Source organism: Solea senegalensis, linkage group LG3 (genome assembly GCF_019176455.1).
Source record: "Solea senegalensis isolate Sse05_10M linkage group LG3, IFAPA_SoseM_1, whole genome shotgun sequence".
In the NCBI taxonomy this organism is placed as follows: Eukaryota; Metazoa; Chordata; class Actinopteri; order Pleuronectiformes; family Soleidae; genus Solea; species Solea senegalensis.
The window spans coordinates 1737566-1761979 of NC_058023.1; the positions used below are offsets into that span (position 1 = coordinate 1737566).

A 24414-nucleotide genomic window follows, 5' to 3' on the forward strand; every position below is an offset into this window, starting at 1 on the left:
GACCCCGCCCTCGTGTTACTGTGATGTCACTGGTGCGTCGCCCAGTAGGGACAATGGTGTCCAAATCGTGAAAGGACAAGGCTGATGTCCCCGTTACGAGGTCAACTCGGCTCTGGTAACTTCTGAAAGAAGAACCATGTGACCAAGATCTTTGAAGAAGGAAGAGAGGATGAGAAGAGGATGAACCCTCACCCTAACCCTGATGAAGAACATGGAAGAAGATGACAAAGAGGAAGGAGACAGAGGACAAAGATGGAGAAGGAGGAGACGAAGAAGAAGATGATGAAGAACATGGAAGAAGATGACAAAGAAGAAGGAGACAGAGGACAATGATGGAGAAGGAGGAGACGGAGAAGAAGATGATGAAGAAAAAGAAGAACATGGAAGAAGATGACAAAGGAGACAGAAGAAGATGGAGATGAAGAATCTTGTGTTGACTGCAGCAGGTTTGTTGAAAGTGAAGGTGTCGTCACTCTTCTGCAGTTTCCTTCAACAGGAAAAAGAAGTTGAGGAGATGAAGCGTCTGAAGGTTTGTACAAAAATAAACACGGAGTTTAACAACTTTATAACGACGTTCACTTCCTCCTGACTGCTCCAAATTTAAGGTCAGTGCCAACCTCCCCACCTGTGGGGGGCGCACACACACACACACACACACACACAGTACAAATGACTATAAATCATGGAAATGCAAAAACAGCCTCACAGGATTGATTTAAATGTCCTTGTTTTATTGAATCTGTGGACTCTGTGTGTGTGTGTGCGGCGTGTGTGTGCGTGTGTGTGCGGCGTGTGTGCGTGTGTGTCTCAGGCTCACTGACAGGAAGACTTTGTTTTTAGTTCCGGAAATAAGAATGGAAAAACACAACGCCATTTCAAATACAGCTTTAAAAAAACTGACGAAGACTGAAGGTGCGTGTGTGCGTGTGTGTGTGTGTGTGTGTGCGTGCGTGTGGAAAAAGGAGGTGGAGAACGTCTTCCTGAAGTTTGAGGTCCAGGAAACTTGTTGATTTAACACTGAATCATATACAGTGAGGCTGTAGATGAATGTGTGTGCGTGTGTGCGCGTGTGAGTGTGTGAGTGTGTGCATGTGTGTGCGTGTGCGTCCTCACCCCGGTGTTGTTCCTCTTCGTGTCCAGCAGGGAGATGGTGAAGGACGCAGCCAGGCCTGGAGAGTTGAGGACGTCTCTGAGACCCAGGCGACATTCTCCCAGGAACCTGAAAAACAAAAGTCCAGATTATCGTCGTCACGTGGTGGTTCAGTGGGAGAATGGGTTGTTGCAGGGTTTGATCACAGGCGAGACTTGGACTAAACACTCAAACCCAATCTCGTGATTAAAAGAAAATGTTGCATATAAGTTTGCTGTGAATGAAGGGGATTTTTTTTTATGTCGAATTTGAGGATTTCTTGAATATTTGATCATTTCTGTGACGTCGTCGTGGGGCAGATTCTTAGATCTGGATGAAACTGAGTCTCATGGTAGAGTGTCTGATCCTGCATACACAAACCAAATTTCGTTAAAATCTGATGAGTTTTGACAGAGATCTTTTAGTTTATTTTAAAGTTTTCCCCATTAATAAGAGATGGTGATTTCTTGAGAATCTATTAGCAATTGTGACGTCATCAGTGGGCGGATTCTTACCAAAATTAAATGGGAACATACTTGGGTGATCGCCTACCCGTCACATACATTTCAGATTGATTGAAACAAAAATATGTAGACAGGAAGTTGCTAACCGAAGGACAAACTTGTCACACTCTGGTCTGAGACTGAAGAATCAACCGCTCACATCAGTGAATGTGTGGAAACATGACTGAGCAAAAACAATCAAAGGACGACACCATTCTTTCAAGCCTGCCCTTTGACCTCTGAAGGAGACATTGTCCAAAAATAACCACGTCACAAACAAAGCGGTGCAGGACACACGCCTCGAGTCTTTATCCCACTTCCTGTTGTGTGAGCGAGGAATTTATCCGTTTTCCCAAACCTTTATTCCCCTGTTTCACTTTGACTCATTAACCTGCCCCGCCCTCCTCCTGCTCCTCAATCCTCAAACCCCGCCCTCCTCTTCCTCCTCCTGGTTCAGGGTCAGGTTTGGGTCAGTACCTGTTCCTGCCCATCTTCTCATGGTCTTTGACGACACAGTGCAGTTCTGCTCCAGAGTCCAGAGGGATCCCCTTCAGGTCCCATTCAAAGCCCTGAAACACACACACAACAACAAACACCAGCGACATCAGAATCAGCCGACAACGCGAGTCACATGATCATCACAGAGCAGCGACAGGTTCTTTGTCTCTCGGGTCACAGTTTGGTCTAAAAATGAAGGAAAACATTTTTATTAGTGTTTTAAAAGATATTTGTACGGTGGCCTGGAAGTGCAAACTAATACACAACAGTCAGGCTTATATAGCACCACTTCCTTTTAACCTGGCTTTCAAAATAAGAGTCACTGACCTGGTCATTTTTATGACTTCTTAAATCAAACTAAAAATAAAATAAACGTTTTAATGTAGTAAGTAACAAAAAAAGATCACTGAACGAGCTCAGGGGCCCAGGAGCTCAGGGGGCCCAGGGGGCCCAGGGGCCGTGAAGCCCGAGCCTCTGTGCTACAAAATATCAGCATCAGTAATCAGCCCGAGGATTTCAGCAGATAATTTTCAGCAGGTTTGATTTGATTTTAAATCAAAACAATGTTATATTACATTTTTAGTCGTTAAATCCATGTTCTTGTGTTATCTTTCAAAATAAGAGCCTCTGATTTTTTTGACTATTTCCTGTGTAAACCTTTTGCCGTGAAGCTTGGCAATAAAAAAATGTTTTTTATATTAGTTTTAGTCGTCATTCCAAAACTGTCGTAAAAACAGGAAGTGATGGTGGTGTTTCAGGTAACAGAGAGCGTGAGGTCGCGTTCAGGTCGTACCTCGTTCCACACGGGGTTCGGGTTGTTCTTGATGACCTTTGTCTTCTTCTTAGATCCTGGAGAAAAATGTAGAACAAAACAAAATCAACAAATCTGAGACAACAATTGTCTTTCAGCCACAATTATAATATGTGTCCTTGATGACACAGGAAACAGAGACAATGACTATTGTCTATATAAATATAATGCTAACATTATAAATATACATTTATATGAGATCGAAATGAAGAATGTGTGCATTATTGCCAGAAACTTTCCAAAATAATACACATTTTTAACGTTGGCGACACAAAAACACACTAAATATAAACTGTTGATTACATTTTACAAGAATAGAGGTGCGTTCATAGTGTGTGTGTGTGTGTGTGTGTGTGTGTGTGTGTGTGTGTTAACAGCTGTTATCTGAATAAACATCTCAGACACACAGAAGTGGCACAGCCGTCACTTCCTCAGCGCCTGGCACTAACTCTGTCATCAGCCCAGAATAGACCCACGCACACGCACACGCACACACACACACACAGACACGCACGCACACACACACACACACGGGAAACCTAAGTTTAGACGAGGTCCGTGGGTGTGAGTTGATTTTGTTTTTAGCAGATAGCTGAAATGAGTGACAAGCTAGCCTGTCCCTGAACTGTAAACATCACACAAACCTCAAATTAAAGACATAAAAGTTAAAAAAAATCAAAACATACTTTCAGAAGCATAATTAAAGAATTGAATAAGACGGTTTCTTACTCTGATCAGCAACAGTGGAACTGAAGCTTGTTGTGGCAACACATAACAAAGCTATTTAGCTTTAGTTATAACACCTGTTGTTTCTGGACAGTCAACCTCAACCCTCCAGCTAATGCTAATACCCAAGCTATAGTCTACGTTCAAACCTTAACCCTCTAGATATGCTAATACCTAAGCTAACCTAGCAAGATAGTTAAATACAGTCTATGATGAAACCTCGACCTTCCAGCTAATGCTAATACCTAAGCTAACCTAGCAAGGTAGCTTGAATTACAACAGCTATAGTCTATGTTCAAACCATAACCCTCTAGCTATGCTAATACCCAAGCTATGATAGCAAGATAACTTTAATTAATACAACCATTGTTTATAAACCGTGGAAAACCTTCTCCTTAGGCCGTCAGGGGATGACAACACTTTTTTCTCTTTGAGAGACTTGAATCAAAAACACTAGAGGGCACTGCAGTGACACAATACCTTCTGGGATTCTCTGTTTTGTTGACATACATCGTGAAACTAGTTTTTCCAACAACATGACTCTCTTTGCTTTATCACTTATTTTTAATCTAATGTGTTTGATTAAGAGGCAGCAGCTGAATGTCAATGTGTTGAGGATATAATTAGAACAGCAGCAGCAGCAGCAGCAGCAGCGGCGGCGGCGGTGGTGCCAGCTTTTATTTCTGGTTTTGACAAAGAACACTTATGGTTCCAACAACAACACTTTGGCAGGAAATCCTGCTTTCAGCGCACAAACACCAGCACATGTACACAAGAGCCACTGCCAACACACACACACACACACACGATGGAGACTAATAGAAGAAATTATTAAAAAAAAAAAATCCATACTTTGTGAAGCACTCACTCTCCTTCACCAAAGCCCATAGAGAAAATCAGTGAAGGCAGCAGTGGATCAACAACTCCTGTGTGCTGTGACGTTAAAATCACTGATTTTCTCTATGGGCTTTGGTTTGGGAGAGTGAGTGGTTTACAAATTTGGTTTACAAGGTGACAAAAAGATGAGTTTCTAGTTGAAAAAAATTGGCAAGAAAATTTTTTTAATTTCAGATGTAAAAGACGTGAGTGTGCAAACTGCAACTCTTCATGCTCGGATAAAGTGGGAAGAACCAGAAACGAAAGGTATGATGGGAAAAAACGGATTTAGCAAACAGGCTAATAAATTAACACAAAAACGCATCTGCTGAGCAAAGGATTCAAATTTGCCACCAATTTTCTGTCGTTGACCCAGAACTTAGCATTTCATTTGTTAGAAATTTGAATTTATTTATTTTTTGACTACACCTTTGCCCATTGAATTACCCATGATGCACCTCTTACCTCTGAAGGTGACACTCGCCAACGGGTGGGAGTGTCTCAGGTTGTTTGCACGCTGTAGAACGCAACGCAACATGACCGACGCGCTCCGCTACATCCAACGACCCAAACCTGCGAGGTTCAAATCACTCACTCCCAGAATCCTCAGATTATTTCTGACACAAAAACAAAACTCCAAAATAAAAGCAGAGTAAGGAAGAGAAGAGGAGGAGAGGACAGAGTGGACGGAGGCGCGACTCGTTCTGCGTCTGCTTCTGACTGCTGTGAGAACATGAGGAATTCATTCACGTCCAGAGGAAACGTTCACATTTCCTGTGGACTTTTCCTCTCTTATCTCCTGCTTGTCCCTGTGTTTCCTGCATCTGTGCTCAGTTCTACCTCGCTCTACCACTCTCTCTCTCTCTCTCATCTAAGTTTATAATCTAATAATTATCAGAATTTTATTCTGAAAAAAAAAGCATCTGTTTCAGCTGCAGGATTGAAAAGTCTCATTCCAGGTTTTTATTACTATTACTATTATTATTATTATTTATTATTGGACAAACATCAGTAATTCACCATCATATGATACATATTACTGCAGTAAACTGTCTCCTACTGCAGTAAACTGTCATCTGCAGATGTAGATGACAGTTTACTACAGTTTAGACATAAATAAATGAATTCTTCATGTTTTAATTATCATTAATTAGTTGCTACAGGTGGGTTTTAGGTTTCATTTGCTTTAGAATGTCAATGAATGAAGTTAATTCAGATGAAGGTGAAAGGTCGTGTGCGTGTCATGTGATGATGTTCTTATCAACTGTCATGTGTCCATTAAGGGTAACTGTATCATATGTTGGTGGATGAATGCAGCAGTTCACCGTCACACTCATGTTTACAATTATTTGTCTCCAACTTTATTGACATGAAATTGAACTGCACACGAGGAGTTTCCTGTAAAAGATAAAAATACTGTGTTTTATTGTTCATTTTTCAGAATTACAGACTTTGAAATGACAGTTTATATATAATAATTATTTATTTAATGTAATATTCTCTTCTCTAATCTACTTTACTGTAATCTGTTCTTTCTACAGCAGATTTGAATCTTTCCGTTAAAAGGACAAAAGAAACTGTTGTTACACTGAAACTCGAATAAAGTTTATTATTGTTTTTCTACTGGACTTTAATCTACTGCAGTAAACTGTCATCTACTGCAGTAAACTGTCTCCTACTGTAGTGAACTGTCATCTACTGCAGTAAACTGTCATCTACTGTTGTAAACTGTCTTCTACTGCAGTAAACTGTCTCCTACTGTAGTGAACTGTCATCTACTGCAGTAAACTGTCATCTACTGTAGTGAACTGTCATCTACTGCAGTGTCATCTGCAGTAAACTGTCATCTACCGCAGTAAACTGTCATCTACCTGTCATCTAAGTAAACTGTCATCTACTATAGTGAAATCTACTGCAGTAAACTGTCATCTACCGTAGTAAACTGTCATCTACTGTAGTGAACTGTCATCTACTGCAGTAAACTGTCATCTACCGTAGTAAAGTCATCTTCATCTACCGTAGTAAACTGTCTGTCCCTACTGCAGTAAACTGTCATCTACCGCAGTAAACTGTCTCCTACCGTAGTGAACTGTCATCTACTGCAGTAAACTGTCTCCTACTGTAGTGAACTGTCATCTACTGCAGTAAACTGTCTCCTACTGCAGTAAACTGTCTCCTACTGTAGTGAACTGTCATCTACTGCAGTAAACTGTCTCCTACTGCAGTAAACTGTCATCTACTGACATTGTGGTAAATAAATGAAATCTCATTTTTATGCATGCGTTTTAAAACATAATAGACATAAATGTGGATTCTCCTATAAGTTCTTGGTCCTTGACTGTTTTCTGTTCTTCATTATTGACTAAATAATTCAGTGACAAAACTCCAATGTGACTTAACTGTGTGTGTTCAGTAAAACACAAGAGTGTTTATTGTAACCACAAGAGTTGATCCCTCTGGGTCTCCAAACACACACACGTTTGTGCAGATATTCTTCTCGGGACTCTGCACGGAGTTTATAAATTGGTTGAATTAAATGAATTTACCAGGAACAGCCAATAACTTTTAACCACAATTCAAATCTTAGTCCTACACTAAACCAGTTCCTCAGAAATGAGGTTCTGCCTCATTAGGCATGAGGAGATCTACTGGTCCTGACAAGTACAGTGTTTATGACAGACAACACACATTCTTATACAGCTGTCTTAGTGAGGACCCTGGCATTAAAATGAGTCCTCTCACACAGACAGACACACACACACACACATACACACTCCGCCCCACCCCACTCGGCCTGGACGCCATGAACCATGACTCAGGTGTTTTCCAATAATAACTCATCAGCTGTTACACAGTGAAGGAGATGTCTGTGACACACACACACACACACACACACATACAAACTTCATCCCTGTCTTTTAGTCTCTCTATCACACACACACACAAACACACACACACTTGCTCTCCATCTTACCTTCATAGATGACTTGACAGTAAGCATCACTGATGTCGGCGTCCGGCGTCTGCAGACGCTCTGCACACAGAATAAACACACGGAGCATGTCTCACACACACACACACGCACACAGACACACACTTTAAAACACAGACACCTACACACACATTCTGTGGTCCATATATACGAGCATCAGTGAGTCCAAGAAAAATCCACTCAGTGACGGGAAATACAGAGGGAGAAAATGGACGAGAGGCACAGAGAATGAACTGAGACTGAGAGAGAGAGAGAGAGAGAGAGAGAGAGAGAGAGAGAGAGAGAGAGAGACTGGTGGAGCTGCAGCTCTCAGCTGTCTCAGTCACACACACCACACACACACACACACACACACACAGCTACCCTTGTTAGGACTCTGCATTAGCATCCACGCACCACAGCCTCGCCTCTAACCGTAACCATAACCAGTTAATGACCAGGCCTAACCGTAACTTAACCACACCAAACCCCATAGAGAAAATCAGTGATTTTAACATCACAGCACACAGGAGTTGTTGATCCACTGCTGCCTCCATCACTGAGTTCAAATGTCTTATTTTGTCACATCGGCTTTTGAATTTCTTTGTTCAGATTGACCTCAGTGACACAAAGTGACCACACGAGGCAGCAGTAGACCAGCAGCTCCTGTGTCCCCTCAAGCTAAAATCACTGATTTTCTCTATTGGCTTTGGTGTGGGAGAGTAAGTCGTTTTACAAACTTCAGTTTCCTGTTGGAAAAGTCTGTCTAACAGTGAGATAAAGACGTGAACACTGTGTCAGTTTGAGGCTGGTTCTTAGCAGCAGGTGGTGCTCACAGCACACACACACACACACACACACACACACACACAGTGCTGAATATGTGAGTATGCTGAAAATGCTAAACTATATCACACTGGCTTAAAGGGCCAGCTCTGTGCCCACATGTCTTTGCACAATAAACAATCCTAATCCTGACACACACACACACACACACACACACACACACAGACACACACACACACACACACAGGCTGAGTGTGCTGAGTGGAAAAATGTGCTTGTTCTGCATTTTCACAGAGAGCGAGAGCGACAGCATCACACCAAACCCCATAGAGAAAATCAGTGATTTTAGCTCGCAGGGACACAGGAGCTGCTGGTTTGCTGCTGCCTCGTGTGGTCACTTTGTGTCACTGAGGTCAATCTGAACCAAGGATTTCAAATGCTGAAATCACAACATAAGACATTTGAACTTCGTTATGGCGGCAGCAGTGGACCAGAAGTTCCTGTGTGCTGTGATGTTAAAATCACTCATTTTCTCTATGGGCTTTGGTGTGGGAGAGTGAGTTTTCTTATTTAACGTCTCGTTGAAACTTTTGAAAATATGTCAGTTCCATTTTTTTTTTCTGGATGAAAAATAAACTATTCATTAATAAAATATTAACATTTTCTTTTTTCCATTAGTCTTTTTATTTGTTTTTTAATGTGTGTTAAAAAGATCGTACTGCTGCTGATGATGACGAGGATGAAGACACAAACGCGTCCACCGTCACTGGACAACGTCTTCTCCACACATCAGTCTCTGGAGCAGACAGAAATTCTCTCGTTGCGACAAAGCTGGTCGTCAAATTTCTTCTCCTCTGTGAAAGCAAAGATGGGACGATATTACACAGAGGAGTCTGCCCTCTGGTGGTGAGGTGGGAAGTGCACGCTTACTATATCAGTATCAATAATAGTATTGATAAAATCCTAACAATACAATCTTTAGCCAGGCTCTGCAACCCGAGGATTGGACCACAAAGGCTCCCACTTTAGTCTACCTGATCCACAGAGCACCCGACCCTTCATGCTGGGATGAGCTCATGTAACTGGATCGGGACGGGCCAAGCTGGGCCCCACCCCAACCCCGGCTCCAGTACATGAACCTGGATATCCCTCGGGGCCTTCTGAACCGCTATTTGTCTGGCAAGGGAGACCCTACCGGGGTCCAAATGGAACTCAAACTTCTCCACCATGATAAGGTGGCAGGTCAAGGAGGACGGAGCAGACCTTGGGGCCGACCCAGGAAAAGCTGGAGGGATTATACCTATCAGCTGGCCTGGGAACGCCTTGGGTTCCCCCCCGGAGAAGCTGGCAGAAGTTGCTAGGGAGAGGGCGGGTGTCTGGGTGTCCTTGCTAAAGCTGCTGCACCAGCGACCCGGATACTGCCAATAATAACAGAAACGTGTAATTTTTACCTCCGAAGTTCATGACCAGACAGTGTGAGGACATGTAGTTGTCAGGTTGTCCTGGACCCCAGTGGTTGAACCTGAAAAGGGAACCATCGCTCCAGAACCAGGTTCCTTCCTGGAATAGAAGAATCCGTCACATGAATGTTCTAAACAACAGGCAAACAAGCATTTCCATGAACAACAACACACCTGTTCTGCATCGGAGCCTCCGAGCCACGTGTGAGGAAACGAGCCGGTGACCGCCAGGATCAACCGCTGAACCCTCCTGTATTCAGTGACGCTGTGAATGGAGGCGAGGTTTCCTCCCAGTAACTGACAGTTCCTCTGTCAACCAACAAAAAAAGACCGTTCAATTTCTAGTCTTAACGTCGTCGGTTTACAATTTAATCACAGCACAATGTAAACTGTTGACATCAAAAATATTATTTTACAGGTTCCAGAGTGACTTATTTTGTTGTCAGTGATGAAGGGTGTGCCTCAAGGGTCAAGTTTGGGCCCATTATATTTTACTTTTATTAGAATAAATTGAACAAAAATAAGGAAATTAAGTATTTTGTTGCTAACGCTAACACTTATAGTTTCCGAAGGAGCGTCGTTACCTCAGCGTTGGCCCAGGTCATCGGAAACGGGACGACAAGAAAACGGCGCCTGTCGAGGTTCGTCCAACCAGTGGAAAGAACACTGATCTCTTCAGGGGACAAAAATTCTCCTAAAAAAACCCATCAAACTAAAAATTAATATTTGATGAAGACAAAATATGCAAGAAAAGTAAAAACAAACAGTTCATTAAGATTTTCTGACCATTTTGCGACTATTAACATTCCAAAAATAAAGAGATTCAATTATTTTTAAGTAGAGAATTGAAATTTTAAGTAGAACTTTAAGTAGAATTGCACCACCTTGTTGAGCCGACGGTGCAGTTTTGTTTCCAGGTTTTTCTTCGATAACTGGAAACATGTAAAACACCAAATATACAGTAAATCTCTCTGTTCCTAATAAAATGTAAGAAACAATTAGTTTTTGCAATTCTTGGCAAAAAAAATATATTAAAAAAAAAGTATAAACATATACACACACACATACTGTATATATATGGATCACTCAAAATTTAAAAGCAATGAAAATAAATTAAACTATATGTTTAATGTTTGTTTAGCTACCGTCACTCTTCAGCTCCTCAGCTCTGGTCAGAGTCACCATGGCAACCATGAGTAGAATCACAGACTTCATCTTCACTGTCAAGACAACGTCGACGACTTTTGTCCAGAGGTGAAACTCCACGCAGTGCTGTTTAGAGAACGACAATCGCAAATAAAAAACACAAAGTGTCTACGATTGTAATCTTGTAAATACAAATAAGTTATTTTCTTAAAAGACTCAATAAAGTTTTAGTAAAAGAGGAAAAGCTGTGAAACAAACCTGCAGCTTCAGACGATCTGGCAGCTCACGCGTCGACCCTTTATCTTATCACACGCTCACCTGGACCTGCTCTGCCCCAGTGCATGATGGGTAACTTGGGTAAGTGTCATCACTTTATTAGCTTTGAGGTTAAAACGGAGGAAATAAGAGAATCACGTTTCGGTGACAAAGTCGGTGCTGCACTGACTTTTTTGGCAAGTGTCACAAATCATGTAAAATGTTTTTTAAGAGTTTTATTTTAAGGTCACGATAACCTCGGATTAACGCTCGCAAAACAATGGTGAGATTTCCATCAGGTGTTTTTTTATCAAGGCTTTAAAAAAACATTTTGTCTAGAGATTCATAAATACATCAAACCACACACTTTCACCCAGCTCTATTTAATCCTCATCTCCTGAAAACCAGATTATACCAAACGTCTTGTTTACAGTTTACGGGGCAAAGGGTTGTCTTCCAACAGGACGACAACCCTCAGCCGCACAGTGAAGATAACAAAGGTTCAAAGCTTCAGAATAACTCTGAGAGTGTCCTCGAGTGTCCCGGCCAGAGTCCACATGGAAAGATCTGGAAATGGCCGCGCACCGACGCTCCCGATGCAACCTCAGGGACATCCAATTTGGAGAACCTGCCCAAAAACTGGTGCGTGCTAAGCTCGTAACGTCTTACTCTGATAAATTTAGCAACATCTAAAGATAAGCTCAGAAGGGGCGGAGCCTTTTCTGTTGCTGCATGTTAGACATGCAGGCCCTTTACTGAGCATGTTTAAAACATATTTTTACTCTTTGGACACAGTACGACACGTTGATTTTACTGTTTTGATTTGTCCGTGACGTTCAGCACTTTGTGTTGTTTTTAAAGCACTTGATAAATAAAGTTGGATTGGATTCTGAAAAAGACTTACATATCTGTGCATGTGAGGAACTCTTGGCCTTTAGGGGGCGTAAGATCACAAAAACTCAACTCATGACGAATCTTTTAAAAAAACAACAAAAAGAAAATCAAACAACGTCGTGAGAGACACATTTTATTTGCTATAAAACTCAGAAGAACTCTGTACAACATAAAAAAAAGAATGATTTTTAAATGAGTCATAATTCTCGAACTCGTCTCCCTAATAATGGTAAATGAACATTTTTGTGTTGAGACCAGCAGGTGGCGCCAATTCTTCAGTGGAAACATCTGATAAACAGAAATTCTTTTGGAAAATAATGAAAATAGGTTTGTTTTTTATGGGGAAAAAATATGAAGACTGTTTTGTGTTGTTCAGGTGATGTTTATGTTGTGCAATTTACTTTATTTACATATTTATAAATGGGACAAACTTTGACTCAGTTAGCATTATTGTTATAATAATAATACATTTTGTGGTGTTAAATGCAAAGATTTGGTGAAATTTGACTGAACTCATGATAAAACCTGCTTCATGTTTTAATACCGTGATCGCAGAAGTGTAAATATTTACCAGGTATGACAGCAGATATTTCCCTTTGTCCACATTCACCGTTTTCACAATAAAAAACAAACAAGAGAAACAGATCAGAAGGTGAAGTTTAGATCAGTCAGAAAAGGAACCGTGAGAGTTTGGTGTTGAACTCCTCGACTGTTGGTGTTGAAGCTTCTGGTAATGTTTCTGAAAAACAAAGAGAAAGACAAACAGGAAATGAAGTCAGACAGGATTCAAGGATTCAAGACATGAACGGACTAACTCCACAGGTGACTGTTCAGTCACATGACCAGGGTCAGGTCTTCTCAGGTCCATTGTTATCACACATTAACACAGACACAGGATGCACACCAACGGAACCAGACTACGACCGTATTAAACCTGGTCTAGAAACCCCTGCCAGATTAAATGTAACAGTTCAACACATTACGGACAATTTAAACCCAATAAAATACCTTAATTACACTAAAAAAACAAGTCTACGACATCTTTAAGAACGTGTTCACGTCTTTATCTCACTGTTAGACGGACTTTTCCAACAGGAAACTGAAGTTTGTAAAGCACTCACTCTCCCACACCAGAGTCCATAGAGAAAATCAGTGATTTTAACATCGCCGCACACAGGAGTTCTTGATCCACTGCTGCCTCCATAAATAAGTTCAAATGTCTTATTTAGTCACTTCGGCTTTTAAAGTACTTTGTTGTGATTTAAATTAGTGACACAAAGTGACCACAAGAGGCAGCAGTAGAGCAGCAGCTCCTGTGTCCCGGCAAGCTAAAATCACTGATTTTCTCTATGGGGTTTGGTGTGGGAGAGTGAGTGCTTTACAAACGTCAGTTTCCGGTTGGAAAAACCTGTCTCACAGTGAGATAAAGACGTGAACGTGTTCTTAAGATATCGTAGACCTGCACTGACATAGATATTGAGTGTGTGTGTGTGTGTACCTGCAGGTTGTCATAGTGCTTCTGACCACTGCAGTGAAGCTCCTTGGCCGTGTTCTCACTCAGGTAGAAAACGCGACACAGGTTACAGAAGAACCCAGACTTGGGGACGACAAACTCCTGACCTGAGGAGGCACAGAAACACAGATGTAAAAAATAATACAAAAAACAGCAACAACACACCTTTAACGCAATTAATTTTCAATTAAAATGCCGCGTTGCTCACCGAGGGGACTGTTGGGAGTGAACGGCGGCAGTTTGAAGTCGGCAGCGACACAAGGAGACTGAGAACGAGATCTTTTCGCTTCTGGTCTGACGAGCTCTGACTTTCTTTTACTCACAACTAAAAAAAGGAAAAAAAACCAATTTATTCATTTTAATAATAATTTATTAATTAAAGAATCTGATTCACATGAGAAAAGACAGAGAATCAATAATCAATAATGGGAAAACATCACTTTGTAACGGTTTCATGTCAGAGACTCTGCCCCCTAGTGGTCAAAACACTTGAAAATATGTATCCACAGATGGAGGGAGACACTGGGAGCAGCCACATTTTGTAAACTTTGCACCCAATTAGATGATTAAACTGCGTTGTTTTAGTAAAAATCACATTGTCATCAGCATATGTGGTGACTTTGACATGAAGCAAATAATGAACTCACCAACATTCATTCATCTATTTCTTTGATGTGACAAACATATGGAAAATGTGTGGAAACGCGGGGGTTTGTATGTTCCGTACCGTGACCGGCTGCACTGCTCGGGCTCTCTGACTGCAGCTGTTGTCCAGCAGGGGGAGCATCGACCTCCTCGTGTTGACTCTCACTCCTCGCTAATGTTGACGGTTCCCGCTCTTGTCTTTCGTCTTCAGCACTGTTGTTTTTCAGATTCTTTGCAGATTTTCTCACTGTGGTAAAAGACAAACTGAATGAGCTTCAATGTTGTAAACCAAATACTTGAAACTTTGAAATTCGTGGTGTCACAGATGTGTTTGTTACCGGGGATTTTCCTGGTTTCCCTTTTGGGTCGACCTCTCGTTCTTGGCGATTCTTTTTCTTCCTCCTCCTCAGCTTCTCCCACCTCGTCTACTGTCACAAATTCCACGGTCTCCTCGACTGTAAGACATTTACATTTTTTTGATTAATAAATAACAAAGAACAAGACTAATTTACAGCAGGATAATGGTGGAGAAAGCTATGCTAAGAGATGCTCCATTCACGTTCAATACAAAACGTTTGGTTTTCTTCTGTTAGATCTACTGTGAGTTCTTCAACGTACCCGTGTCCACCTCGTGTTTGCGTTTCACAGATCTCGAGGTCCTCTCAGGTTTGTCCTCGTTGTCGCCCGCTACGTCTAAAGTCACCAAAGTCTAATAATCAGAGAGACATGAACATCTTTAGCGTAACTTGTTTCCAGGATGAATATTTCGCAGACTTTATGGCTATAAATGGAGTCGTAATCATTAATGCGTAAGTGATTTTATACCTCGATGTTAAAGGAGTCGCTCTCTTTGTTGGGCGGGCGGTCCTTCTGTGAGACCTCCTGAACCTTGTCCTCCTCGTCTTCTACAAACTCATCCAGCGTGACGAGCTCCTGCAGTTCTCCAGTCGTGACCTCGCCGCCCCACTCTTGATTCTGTGCTGCTGTCGCTTCCTCTCCGGCTTCATCAGCTCCAACCTCATCCAAAGTCAGCAGCTCCTTCACGTCGACCTCTACCTCCTCTCCTCGTTTCTTGTCCATCGTCCTCGAGGCAGTAGTCTGTTTCTCCTTGACAGCTTGGTTCTTCCTCAGGTCTTCTTCAGCCGTGTCGTCTGGGTAATCCTCCTCCTCATCACTCACTTCATCCAGGTTCACCAGAGCATTCATCTCTTCTTCTGGCGTTTCTCTTTGGGACTTTGTTGTTGACGTTACCTCTTTGTGATCGTCGACTGCTTTGAGTGATCCCTCCGTCTTCTCCAGACTCAAAGGTTCTTCGGCAGATGAAGCATCACTGACTTTCTCCAAAGCATGGACCACACCTTCAGATGCACCCACAACAACGGTGCTACACATTATTGTCTCTGCTCCTCCAGCTGGTTCCTCCACTTGTGGACTGATCTCATCTTTTGCCTCAGTCACCGACTCTTCCAGAACTTGATCATCTTCCACAGAATCTACTATCTGATACAAAGGCTCCTCCTCCTCCTCATTTTTAGGTACCTCTTGAAGAATTTCTTTTTTGTGTTTCTCAATGTTTTTAGACATATTGGTCCCTTTTGCACTCCTAGGCTGATCAACCGTCTCATCCTCAACAGAATCAAGAACCTGATAAGACACCTCTTCTTCAGCAGCCTCTTTCTCAGATGCATCTTTGCTGCCCTTCTTCGAAAGAGCAGTTTCTTTTTTAGTGGTTTTCACCTCTTTCTTTGGTCGTCCCCTTTTTCCTTTTCCCCTCGTCATGGGACACTCATCCTTAACGACCTCGTCCTCCACAGAGTCCAATATTTCATAGGTGGCTTCCTCCTCACCTGACTCTCTCACGGTGATGTCACACTTCTTCATTGTTGGTGTGCCTTCTTTTAGAGGTTCCTCCTCTTTCTTTGGCGTTTCTCTGGCAGGAGTGCGCCGCCTCCTCGTTGACAGGTCCTCTTTCTTTGTCTTGTCAATCAAAGCATCCTTCTTAGTTGTTCTTTCTCTTCTGCCTCTGGTAGATCTGGTTGTAACGTTTGTTTCTTCTGCCATATTCTCGTCTTCCACAGAGTCCAAAATTTCATATGAAGGCTCTTCGTCAGCCTTTGTTTTTTTAGATGACTCAGAGAAGTCTTCCTTCTTTCCTCTTGCACTCCTTCTCCTCACAGACCTTTCTGAGGTGGACACGACTGGTTCATCTTCAACAGAATCCAGTATTTCATACACCATATGGTCAGTGACTGCTCCGGACTCTTGGTCTTTATTAGAAACTTCTGTGGTGGTGTCCCTGTTTGTTCGTGTTTCATACTTTTTTACTGTCCTGTCCTGTTTCTTCTGTGATTTGTTCTCTTCGCTTTTTGATGCTCTGGTCCTTGTAACGTTCCTCTTTGATGATTTATCATCTTTTATATCCACTTCAACTTTCTTGCTTTTGAGTGCCTTGCTGTCGGCTTCAGACTCCGTCTCTGTAGTTGTGGGAAGATCTCCAACAGAATCAACGACCTGATACAGATCTTCCTCTTCGTCCATATTCCTCAGGTCGTCTTTGGGAGTTGTATCACACGGAGTTTGACCGTCATCTTCTGCTGTATCAATTGAATCCAGTATCTCAAAGGTTTCTTGTTCAGTTACGTCACTGTCTACGTCTTTCACATCAAGTTTTGGGATTTGACCATTAGGCTTCTTGATATTTTTGTGGGATTCTGCTGATGTCATTCCGCCTTCAACCTCATCTTCATCCTGTTTTGTCTTCATCTGATTTTCTTCTGGTTTCAAACTGGTATCCATGACTTCACCGATTTTGGTTTCAGGTGCATTTTCGTTTCCTACTCGGTCTTCAATAGCATGATCTACCACTTGAGAAGATGTGTCCAGTTCCTTTTCACTGCTCACCACGGGACAGTTGTTTTCATCATCAATACTGTCCAGGACCTGGTTTACCAGGTTCTTAGGGTCAGGCAGCTGGGTGTCAGAGCATTGTGATTGGTTCCCATCATCCATCTGCTCGTGTGTTTGAATATCTGATGATTCCACAAGTTGTACATTGTCACCAACATCCACCTCCTTCGTATTTTCCACCGAATCATCTTTACCTTTCTCCAGGTCTTTGACGGTCTTGTCCTTAAAATCAGTCTCCAGATCCATGATCTGTGCAGGTGGTTGCATCTCTGATGTTTCTGACTCAACAGTTTTTACAGAAGTGTCCTCTGCTGGCACCGTGTGGTCAGGCTTTGCAACTGCACCCTCTGACTCAGGGGGAGTCTCCACAGATGGCTCCATCTTTTCCCGTGTGGATGCAGCAGAAGACGATCTGGTCCTATGACTTGAGGGTGTTGTTGCTTTGACCGGAGGCTTTGTTTTACGCTGTTCTTTGTGACCAAAGGAGGAGGGTTTGGTGGACTCGGACGACTCCTTCAATCTTTTGGGTGACACAGATTTCGAGTTGGAGGATGAGATTCTCTTCGTGGACACGTCAGTGGACTTGGACGAGGAGGAGGCCTTTGTTGAGGTTTGTCTGGAATCACAACCGGATTGTTCAGACGAGGAGAGTCGATGTGGGTCTGGATTTGCTTTTCCCACATCATCACCGACTTCATCGACAGTAACAAAATCTTCCATGTTGAACAATTGCTCAACTGGAGAATCATTCTGAGCCTGGATCAAGAACAAGCAAGTCTTAAACAAGGAATGGTGGAAATTACTACTGATATCTGTCAGAAAAGGGGGGTTGAAAAAAAAGAAGCTACCTTTTCTTGTGGCATGTCTTCATCTTTTTCATCAGCTGAGTCTGTACTGGTTTTGATGGAGATCTACAAAGAAAATATTAACAAGGAATTAGTCAGTGGATAGAAGGGTAAAAAAAAACAAAACAAGGGCTGTAAGTTAAAGGTTAAAGCCAGACGTCACCTCTCTCTCCTCACTCAGAGTCCTGCCTGCTTGGGCGAGTTTGTGCTGTTGAACTAATGCTTTAATGGCCACAACTGTGTCCTGGTCAACGTGAAGTAGTTCTGCGGTGTTGTTAGATGTGGTGAGACTTTCCTCAGCTGGAGAGTCCACATCTTCATTTACTGTTGGAGAAATAGTGGAGACACAGGCATCCTCTGCTCCCAGTTTGCTCCCGTTGTCACCTGCAGCGGTGGAACACAAGTCAACTGTGACTTTTTCACAAGTGCTGGATTCATCAGGTGCTGCTGGTTCCGCATCATCACCAAGTTTGAGAGGGGGAGGCTGAGTGGAAAGATCAACTGACTTAGTGGTTTCACCTGAGTCTTCAAGATGCTCATTGAGGCTCTTTAAACTAAAATCAAACAAAGAAGGTTGTTATTAAGTTGCTGAAAATAGCACTGGTACATTATCTTTGTTTGCAGCCATATTGACACATACCCGAGGGTGAGTGACGGTGCAGAATTGCCGTCTTCAGTGGGACTTGAAGGTTGTGAAGCCTCCACCTTCGCCTCCAATCCTGGTGCAGCAGACTCTGGTTCAGGGTCCTCTGCTGATGCTTTAACAGGGGTTTCTGGAGTCTTAATGTCAGAGGGCACTTCGGTGTTCTGAGGTGGAACAGCAGAAGTTTCAGATGCAGACAAATCTGGTCTGGTCTCATCTGCACTGGTAAGTGGTTGACTCTCCCTGGAATCGTCTGGTACAGCCTCTGTGTGCATCAGGTTTTCTCCTGAGTTGTCGGGAGCACCACTTGTGGCTTCCATGGGCTGCGCTACTTCAGCTCCCGTTTCTCCAACCTCCATCGGTTCAACGTCTTCAGCTTCTTTCTCCTGACCATCAGCTTTGCTTGGTTCTACCGCGCAGTTCAGTTCAGAGACTGTCGGATCTCTTGTTTCAAACTTCATTGTATTTCCTGGCAGCACCACAGACTGTTGACCCATTGAGTCTTCGGACCTAAGATCAGGGGGATTTTCTGATGTGGATGTAGACAGAATGTTTGTGGGTTCTGAAGTTTGTTCTTCTTCCCGTTCTTTTTTTATACCTTCAGGTGAGATCAAATTCTCCATTGGTGTTTCAATTTCCTGTATAGCGGACGTTGTTTCTTTGACCCCTGCTTCAGTTGGTTCAGCAACAGTTGCGTTTCCCGTCTCATTTTGATTGGTCAAGACTTCTGCGTTATCGATGGCATTTGAGCTTTTAGCAGGGGTTTTGTCACTGGTAGGTTCGCCTGCTTGGGTTGTTTGGGTCTCAGAGGGTGAAGACAAAGGCTTCACGGGACAGTCTGGCGACGTTTTGTCAGGCGTAGCCTTTTTTGGTGCAGTCGCTGTTGAGGATTTGGTGGTTTGAGGCGTAGAGTCGACAGGTTTTCTGTAAACGACAGGGAGATGCGTATTTGTCAAGCGGTAGAAAACAGATATGGAACACGAAGGTCATTGCTGGACTGAATTTATATGTTTTAAACGTCTTTTTAAATAATAAAATAGTAAAATTCTGGTCAAACAAGATGGAACCGCCAGCAAAAACTTACTTCTGAGGAGTCTTTTTCGTTTCAGTATCCTCTTCTAGAAAAACAGCCACCGGAATCCCTTTCATGATGACTTTCCTTGCACTCCTCAGTTTTTTAGCATCCTCCTCTTTCTCGAAACACACGACTGCCTGCGTAAAATAAGCACGAACAAGCAAAATCTCAATGCTACCATATGAGCACTTACACCAAACAGCAACAAATAGTCAGGGTACATTTCAATTTCAAAAAGAATCACTTACAAATGTCATATTTTGAAAATAATGAGCATTTAAAAACTGACTGTTCTTTACATACCTCCAACCTGGCACGAAACAGAACGACTGATTTTGTTTTTCCAAACTGCTCCACCGCACTGACCACTTCACTGTGAGACAGAGAGCTGAGAACGCCTTTTAGCTTCACCATGGTTGGAGGTGGAGATTTGCCCATCTGAGGGAGAGAGAGAAAACAAAATGTAGACATGATCACAAACCAAGGACATGGGACAGGTCTTGTTGGGACCCCAGGAGCTTTGTCATCATTAGAGAACAGTAGGGACAACAATTATCAATAGCACCAAAGTTTGGCAATAATTTGGTAGTGACGAATGAGGAACATCCACCAGTGCAGTTACAAAGTGCAGTTGAAAAGTGGAATTCATGATATCGACAAACCAAGTCAGGTCTTTGTGGAAGAACTTACCTTGCTTTTCTGCACATTGGCCTTGGGTGGTGTGGTGGTGGACTCCTTCTTTGCTGCAGCAGATGAGGATGATGAAGAGGCAGCAGAGGAAGAACCCTTCCTCCCAGCAGACGAGGAGGACTGCGAGCGCTTTCCTCTTGTTGACGACGAAGATGACGATGAGGAAGACTTCATCTTGGCAAGCTCAGCCAGCAAAGCAGGAGCCAGAGTTTTGACGACTGCTTCGAGGTCGGGCTCTCTGGAAGAAGACTGGGCAGCTGGAGGGACGGAGACAACTGTGTCAGACTAATGTAAGTGGTGCGTTAATTCTTTTGCTCAAGTTAGCAATTTTTCAAACCTGATTTTTGTAGTATTTCCTTCACCAGCCTCTCTGCACTGCTCGCCTTCTTCCTTTCAGGGGAATGTTCTGATGATGATCTTTTTCCATGGCCTCCTCTAGGTGATGACCTTCTCTTGTCAGTCCTCCTTGGTGAAGATCGTCTCTCATCAGTCCTCCTTGGAGAGGTTCGTCTCTCGTCAGTCCTCCTTGGTGAAGATCGTTTCTTATCGCTCCTCTTTGGAGAAGACTTTTCCTCGTCCCTTGTCTTTGGAGAAGATTTTTCCTCGTCGTCTGTCTTTGAAGAAGACTTTTCCTCGTCCCCTGTCTTTGGAGAAGACTTTACCTCGTCGTTTGTCTTTGGAGAAGACTTTTCCTTCTCGTTTGTCTTTGGAGAAGACTTTTCCTTCTCGTTTGTCTTTGGAGAAGACTTTTCTTTGTTGTCTGTCTTTGGAGAAGACCTTCTATTGTCACTCTTTTTTGCAAAAGACCCTTTCTCGTCGCTCCTCTTTGCAGCAGACCCTTTCTCATCGTCTGTCTTTGGAGAAGACTTTTCCTTGTCGTCCGTCTTTGGAGAAGACCTTCTATCGTCACTCCTCTTTGCAGAAGACCCTTTCTCGTCGCTCCTCTTTGCAGCAGACCCTTTCTCGTCGCTCCTCTTTGGAGAAGACCTTCTATCGTCATTCCTCTTTGGAGAAGCCCTTCTATCATTGCTCCTCTTTGGAGAAGACCTTCTATCATCGCTCCTCTTTGGAGAAGACCTTCTATCATCGCACTTCTTTGGAGAAGACCTTCTATCATCGCTCCTCTTTGAAGAAGACCTTCTATCATCATTCCCTTTTGGAGAGGATCTTCTCTTATTGTTCCTCCGTGGAGAAGAACTTCTCTCGTTTTTCCTCTTCTCCCTTTCTTTGCTCCTTGATCGTGACCGGGAACTGAGATGTGGAGGTAAAAAGCACAGGTTAATTTCCAACAGTTGATTAAAGTAATACTTTTGAGATACATGGACATCACGATGGGTGTCTCACAGACCTGCGCTTGTATCTGGAGCTGTGCGGTGATTGTGAACGGCTGCGTTTTTCTCTTCTACTCTCTGAGCTGTGATGCCTACGAGGGCTGGTTTTCTTGCAACGCTGTTCTGAAGAAGCCTGTGAGGAAGTTGAGGACGAGGGCTTGACATCTTTTCCCGCATTACTTGACAAAAAAAGACACGCACAAGTTATTGGCGGAGAAATGTTTTTATAGCTGGTTTGGTTACTATACTCGTCTACGGATAAAAATTACCTGGGATGAGCAACAATCTGGCCATTCCAGTCCGGGTATCTGTGGAAAAATTAGTTCACACATGAGTTACAACATACAATAGCACATTTTCGACAACAAGAGTCTAACTTTCTATATTAAATATCTTAATTTCTACAGATCAGTCAGAAAATCCAGAAACTAATTATTGAGGAATCCTCAAGGCAAATTCAGTAATTCTGCATTTACTGGTTCACATAACAAATGTCTTCATCCAGATCTGTCCACGACAGTACGTACTATGTTGAAGGTAGCACAATACTTTGGAATGGAAGAGAATGTGGGATCAGGTATGCATGCCAGGCCAGAATGAAGGGATGAATAAATGGCATGTATGTATTAATGTAAGAGACCTTAACAAATATTGTCTGGTATCTTAGCAATGTGGGTTCATCAGGGACTAACAACAGGACTGTTCTTTCTCTGTCCAGTATTCACTCTCAAAACCCCCAAACTGTGTTAATAATCCCAAGAAACAAAAGCTTTAAAAGACTGACTTTGCCCGTAGGACTTTGCAGCTCTCAAGGTGAAGGCTGGTGTTCTGGTGGGAGATCCAATCCTAGCAACCAGAGGAAAAAAAAACAATTAGACGAAAATCATCAATACATTCAGCTTCAATGACGCAACTATCATGATTGTTAGAATTGTTTGATTGTTCATCATTACGGCCGCCTCAGGTCTTCAGAGCTCGTCTCGTCCAAAGAGTCCTCCATTTTGAATTGAAAAAGGGCAAATGTGTTGATACCAAGTCAAAGAAACCAAAAAAATACACAAAGGCGACATGGTTTCCTTAAATCTTAGGGCGACAGCAAGTAAACAGTGGAAAAAAAAAAAGGTCAGAGATCAACAGTGGTGGAAATAAACATGAAAACAAAGATCAAACCTGGATGCAAATCAAACAAAAATAACACATTCAGAACCAAGCTACCATCGCAAGAAAAAAAAGATTTCTGATAAACTCAAGACAACTGCTAACAGACGAAATTCTTTATTTTTCAGTCAGTTTGAAGCCGTGGCAGAGAATCGCATTCTATTTTTTTGGGTTGGAGACACTGGATGAGTCATCTCGTAATCGGCCAATAACTTCAGGGATGATTTTAAGGGAACTGGTGCTGATCCGTAATCAAAGATGGGTGGCATCAAAGAAGAACAGTACAATCTAAGAATTGTTTACATTCCCAGGGGGTTTTCCACAAAAATATAATAACAGAAATGTGTAAGTCAATGTTTACTGAAAACCTTTATTATTCGGTTTCTAAAGCTGTTGAAACATAAAATCTTAACTAGTTAAGAAACTTAAAATTGTACTAAAAAGTAGGGAATAGGAGAAGAGCGTTCATGTTTTCAAATGGTTTTTAAGTCATGACTCCTGAATTAGTTGCTATATAATATATTAATATATGTTTAAGTGTTAAGAAGATAAAATATGACAAATGTAGTCACAGCTTCAGTGATTAAGAAAGTGGTCTTCTTCTCGGACTCTGGATTCCACAGGATTTTGGCTCTTCAGTCTCAAGTGGTATCAAAGTCTCCAGACGTTTAGGGAAGGCTGTTTTGGCACAGATCACCATCAAGAATGGATCAGAACAAAACAGTCCGAGTCAGCTTCATCTTGGGTAAAGAGGAGTAGATGTGGAAACTATGGGGATGACGATAGTGGTTCTTCTTTGCCAAGTTCTTGAAATATGAAAGGTGGTCTCCCAAGAGAAGGAAAACTCTACAGATTTTTTTAAATTAAATGTTTTAAATTAGATACAGTGCTTGCCATTTTGGCCAAAAAAAAAGAGAGAGAAAGAAATCAATAGCAATTGTTACAAAAAAAAGTGACTTTTACAATATTGCAGTACATCAATCATCTATTAAAAAAAAGAAGAATTGTATTAGGAGGTGGAAAACTGTAGTTCAGTTAGGTCAAGGTTTTTAAGACTTTATAACTGAAACAGACGGACAGAAATCAAGAGTGTGTTCAGCTACTCACCCTTACGTTACTGCATTCTTTGGAACATAGAGAGCAGGTATGGGGAAAGTCTCTTGGTGTGGACGCTGTGTAGTCAAACATCATTGCTGGAGTTGGAGACCTCTGTGCTGGATACTGCCTGCTGGGAGGCATCCGAGACTGGACGATGTTCGGGACTGGCTCAGCGGGAGGAATCATAGTGGAGTGGAGAGCAAACCCAGAGGACCTCTTGGTACCTGAACCACCTGTGTCACCGAACGAAGTAGGAATTTGTTGTGCCACAGGGAAGACTGAGGGCGGCATCCCTTTCCCCATTTGCAATGCTGACCCGACCCCCTGCATCTGCCTCTGCTGGTTCTGCTGCATCTGCCTCTGCTGGTTCTGCTGTGGCTGCCTCTGCTGGTTCTGCTGCCTCTGCTGGTTCTGCTGCGGCTGCCTCTGCTGGTTCTGCTGCTGGTTCTGGCTG

General features: G+C 42.6%; 3 protein-coding genes across 3 annotated transcripts in view; all 3 read right to left on the reverse strand.

The window, feature by feature from the left end:
* The window catches only part of dysf (dysferlin, limb girdle muscular dystrophy 2B (autosomal recessive)), a 50383-nt gene extending 42598 nt beyond the window's left edge, over window positions 1-7785 (reverse strand). The window contains exons 1-4 of the mRNA XM_044021112.1: window positions 7518-7785; window positions 2924-2979; window positions 2110-2201; window positions 1114-1219 (exon numbers count right to left, since the gene is read on the reverse strand). Coding sequence (XP_043877047.1) covers window positions 1114-1219; window positions 2110-2201; window positions 2924-2979; window positions 7518-7605 — 342 coding nt within the window. The 5' untranslated portion in view covers window positions 7606-7785. The remainder of the gene's footprint in view (window positions 1-1113; window positions 1220-2109; window positions 2202-2923; window positions 2980-7517) is intronic.
* A 1188-nt stretch (window positions 7786-8973) lies between these two features.
* Window positions 8974-11813, reverse strand: LOC122766327 (ladderlectin-like). Its single transcript, XM_044021095.1, has 7 exons — window positions 11165-11813; window positions 10906-11032; window positions 10645-10692; window positions 10345-10454; window positions 9935-10069; window positions 9752-9860; window positions 8974-9154 (listed from the first exon to the last, which is right to left on the reverse strand). The coding sequence occupies exons 2-7, from the start codon at window positions 10973-10975 to the stop codon at window positions 9090-9092; spliced, it is 537 nt and encodes a 178-aa protein (XP_043877030.1). The 5' UTR covers window positions 10976-11032; window positions 11165-11813; the 3' UTR covers window positions 8974-9089.
* Window positions 11814-12423: 610 nt separating this feature from the next.
* Window positions 12424-24337, reverse strand: LOC122766299 (zinc finger protein 638-like). Its single transcript, XM_044021054.1, has 18 exons — window positions 23970-24337; window positions 22489-22550; window positions 21974-22012; window positions 21722-21883; window positions 20711-21624; window positions 20374-20630; window positions 19987-20121; window positions 19693-19820; window positions 18606-19532; window positions 18129-18519; window positions 17969-18031; window positions 15039-17876; window positions 14832-14922; window positions 14552-14668; window positions 14296-14460; window positions 13777-13893; window positions 13554-13675; window positions 12424-12794 (listed from the first exon to the last, which is right to left on the reverse strand). The coding sequence occupies exons 1-18, from the start codon at window positions 24312-24314 to the stop codon at window positions 12720-12722; spliced, it is 6948 nt and encodes a 2315-aa protein (XP_043876989.1). The 5' UTR covers window positions 24315-24337; the 3' UTR covers window positions 12424-12719.
* Between the last annotated feature and the right edge of the window lie 77 nt (window positions 24338-24414).

Excerpts from the sequence above, each read along its gene's own strand:
- LOC122766327 (XM_044021095.1), bottom strand. The coding sequence starts at position 10,975 with ATGAAGTCTGTGATTCTACTCATGGTTGCCATGGTGACTCTGACCAGA. Across the intron at positions 9,861-9,934 it reads GAGGCTCCGATGCAGAACAG|GAAGGAACCTGGTTCTGGAG; the intron begins GTGTGTTGTTGT and ends CTTCTATTCCAG. Across the intron at positions 9,155-9,751 it reads TCTGGTCATGAACTTCGGAG|AGGAGAAGAAATTTGACGAC; the intron begins GTAAAAATTACA and ends TTGCTTTCACAG.
- LOC122766299 (XM_044021054.1), bottom strand. The coding sequence starts at position 24,314 with ATGCAGCAGAACCAGCAGAGGCAGATGCAGGGGGTCGGGTCAGCATTG. Across the intron at positions 20,122-20,373 it reads CCAATGTGCAGAAAAGCAAG|ATGGGCAAATCTCCACCTCC; the intron begins GTAAGTTCTTCC and ends TCTCTCCCTCAG. Across the intron at positions 13,676-13,776 it reads CACTCCCAACAGTCCCCTCG|GTCAGGAGTTTGTCGTCCCC; the intron begins GTGAGCAACGCG and ends GTGCCTCCTCAG.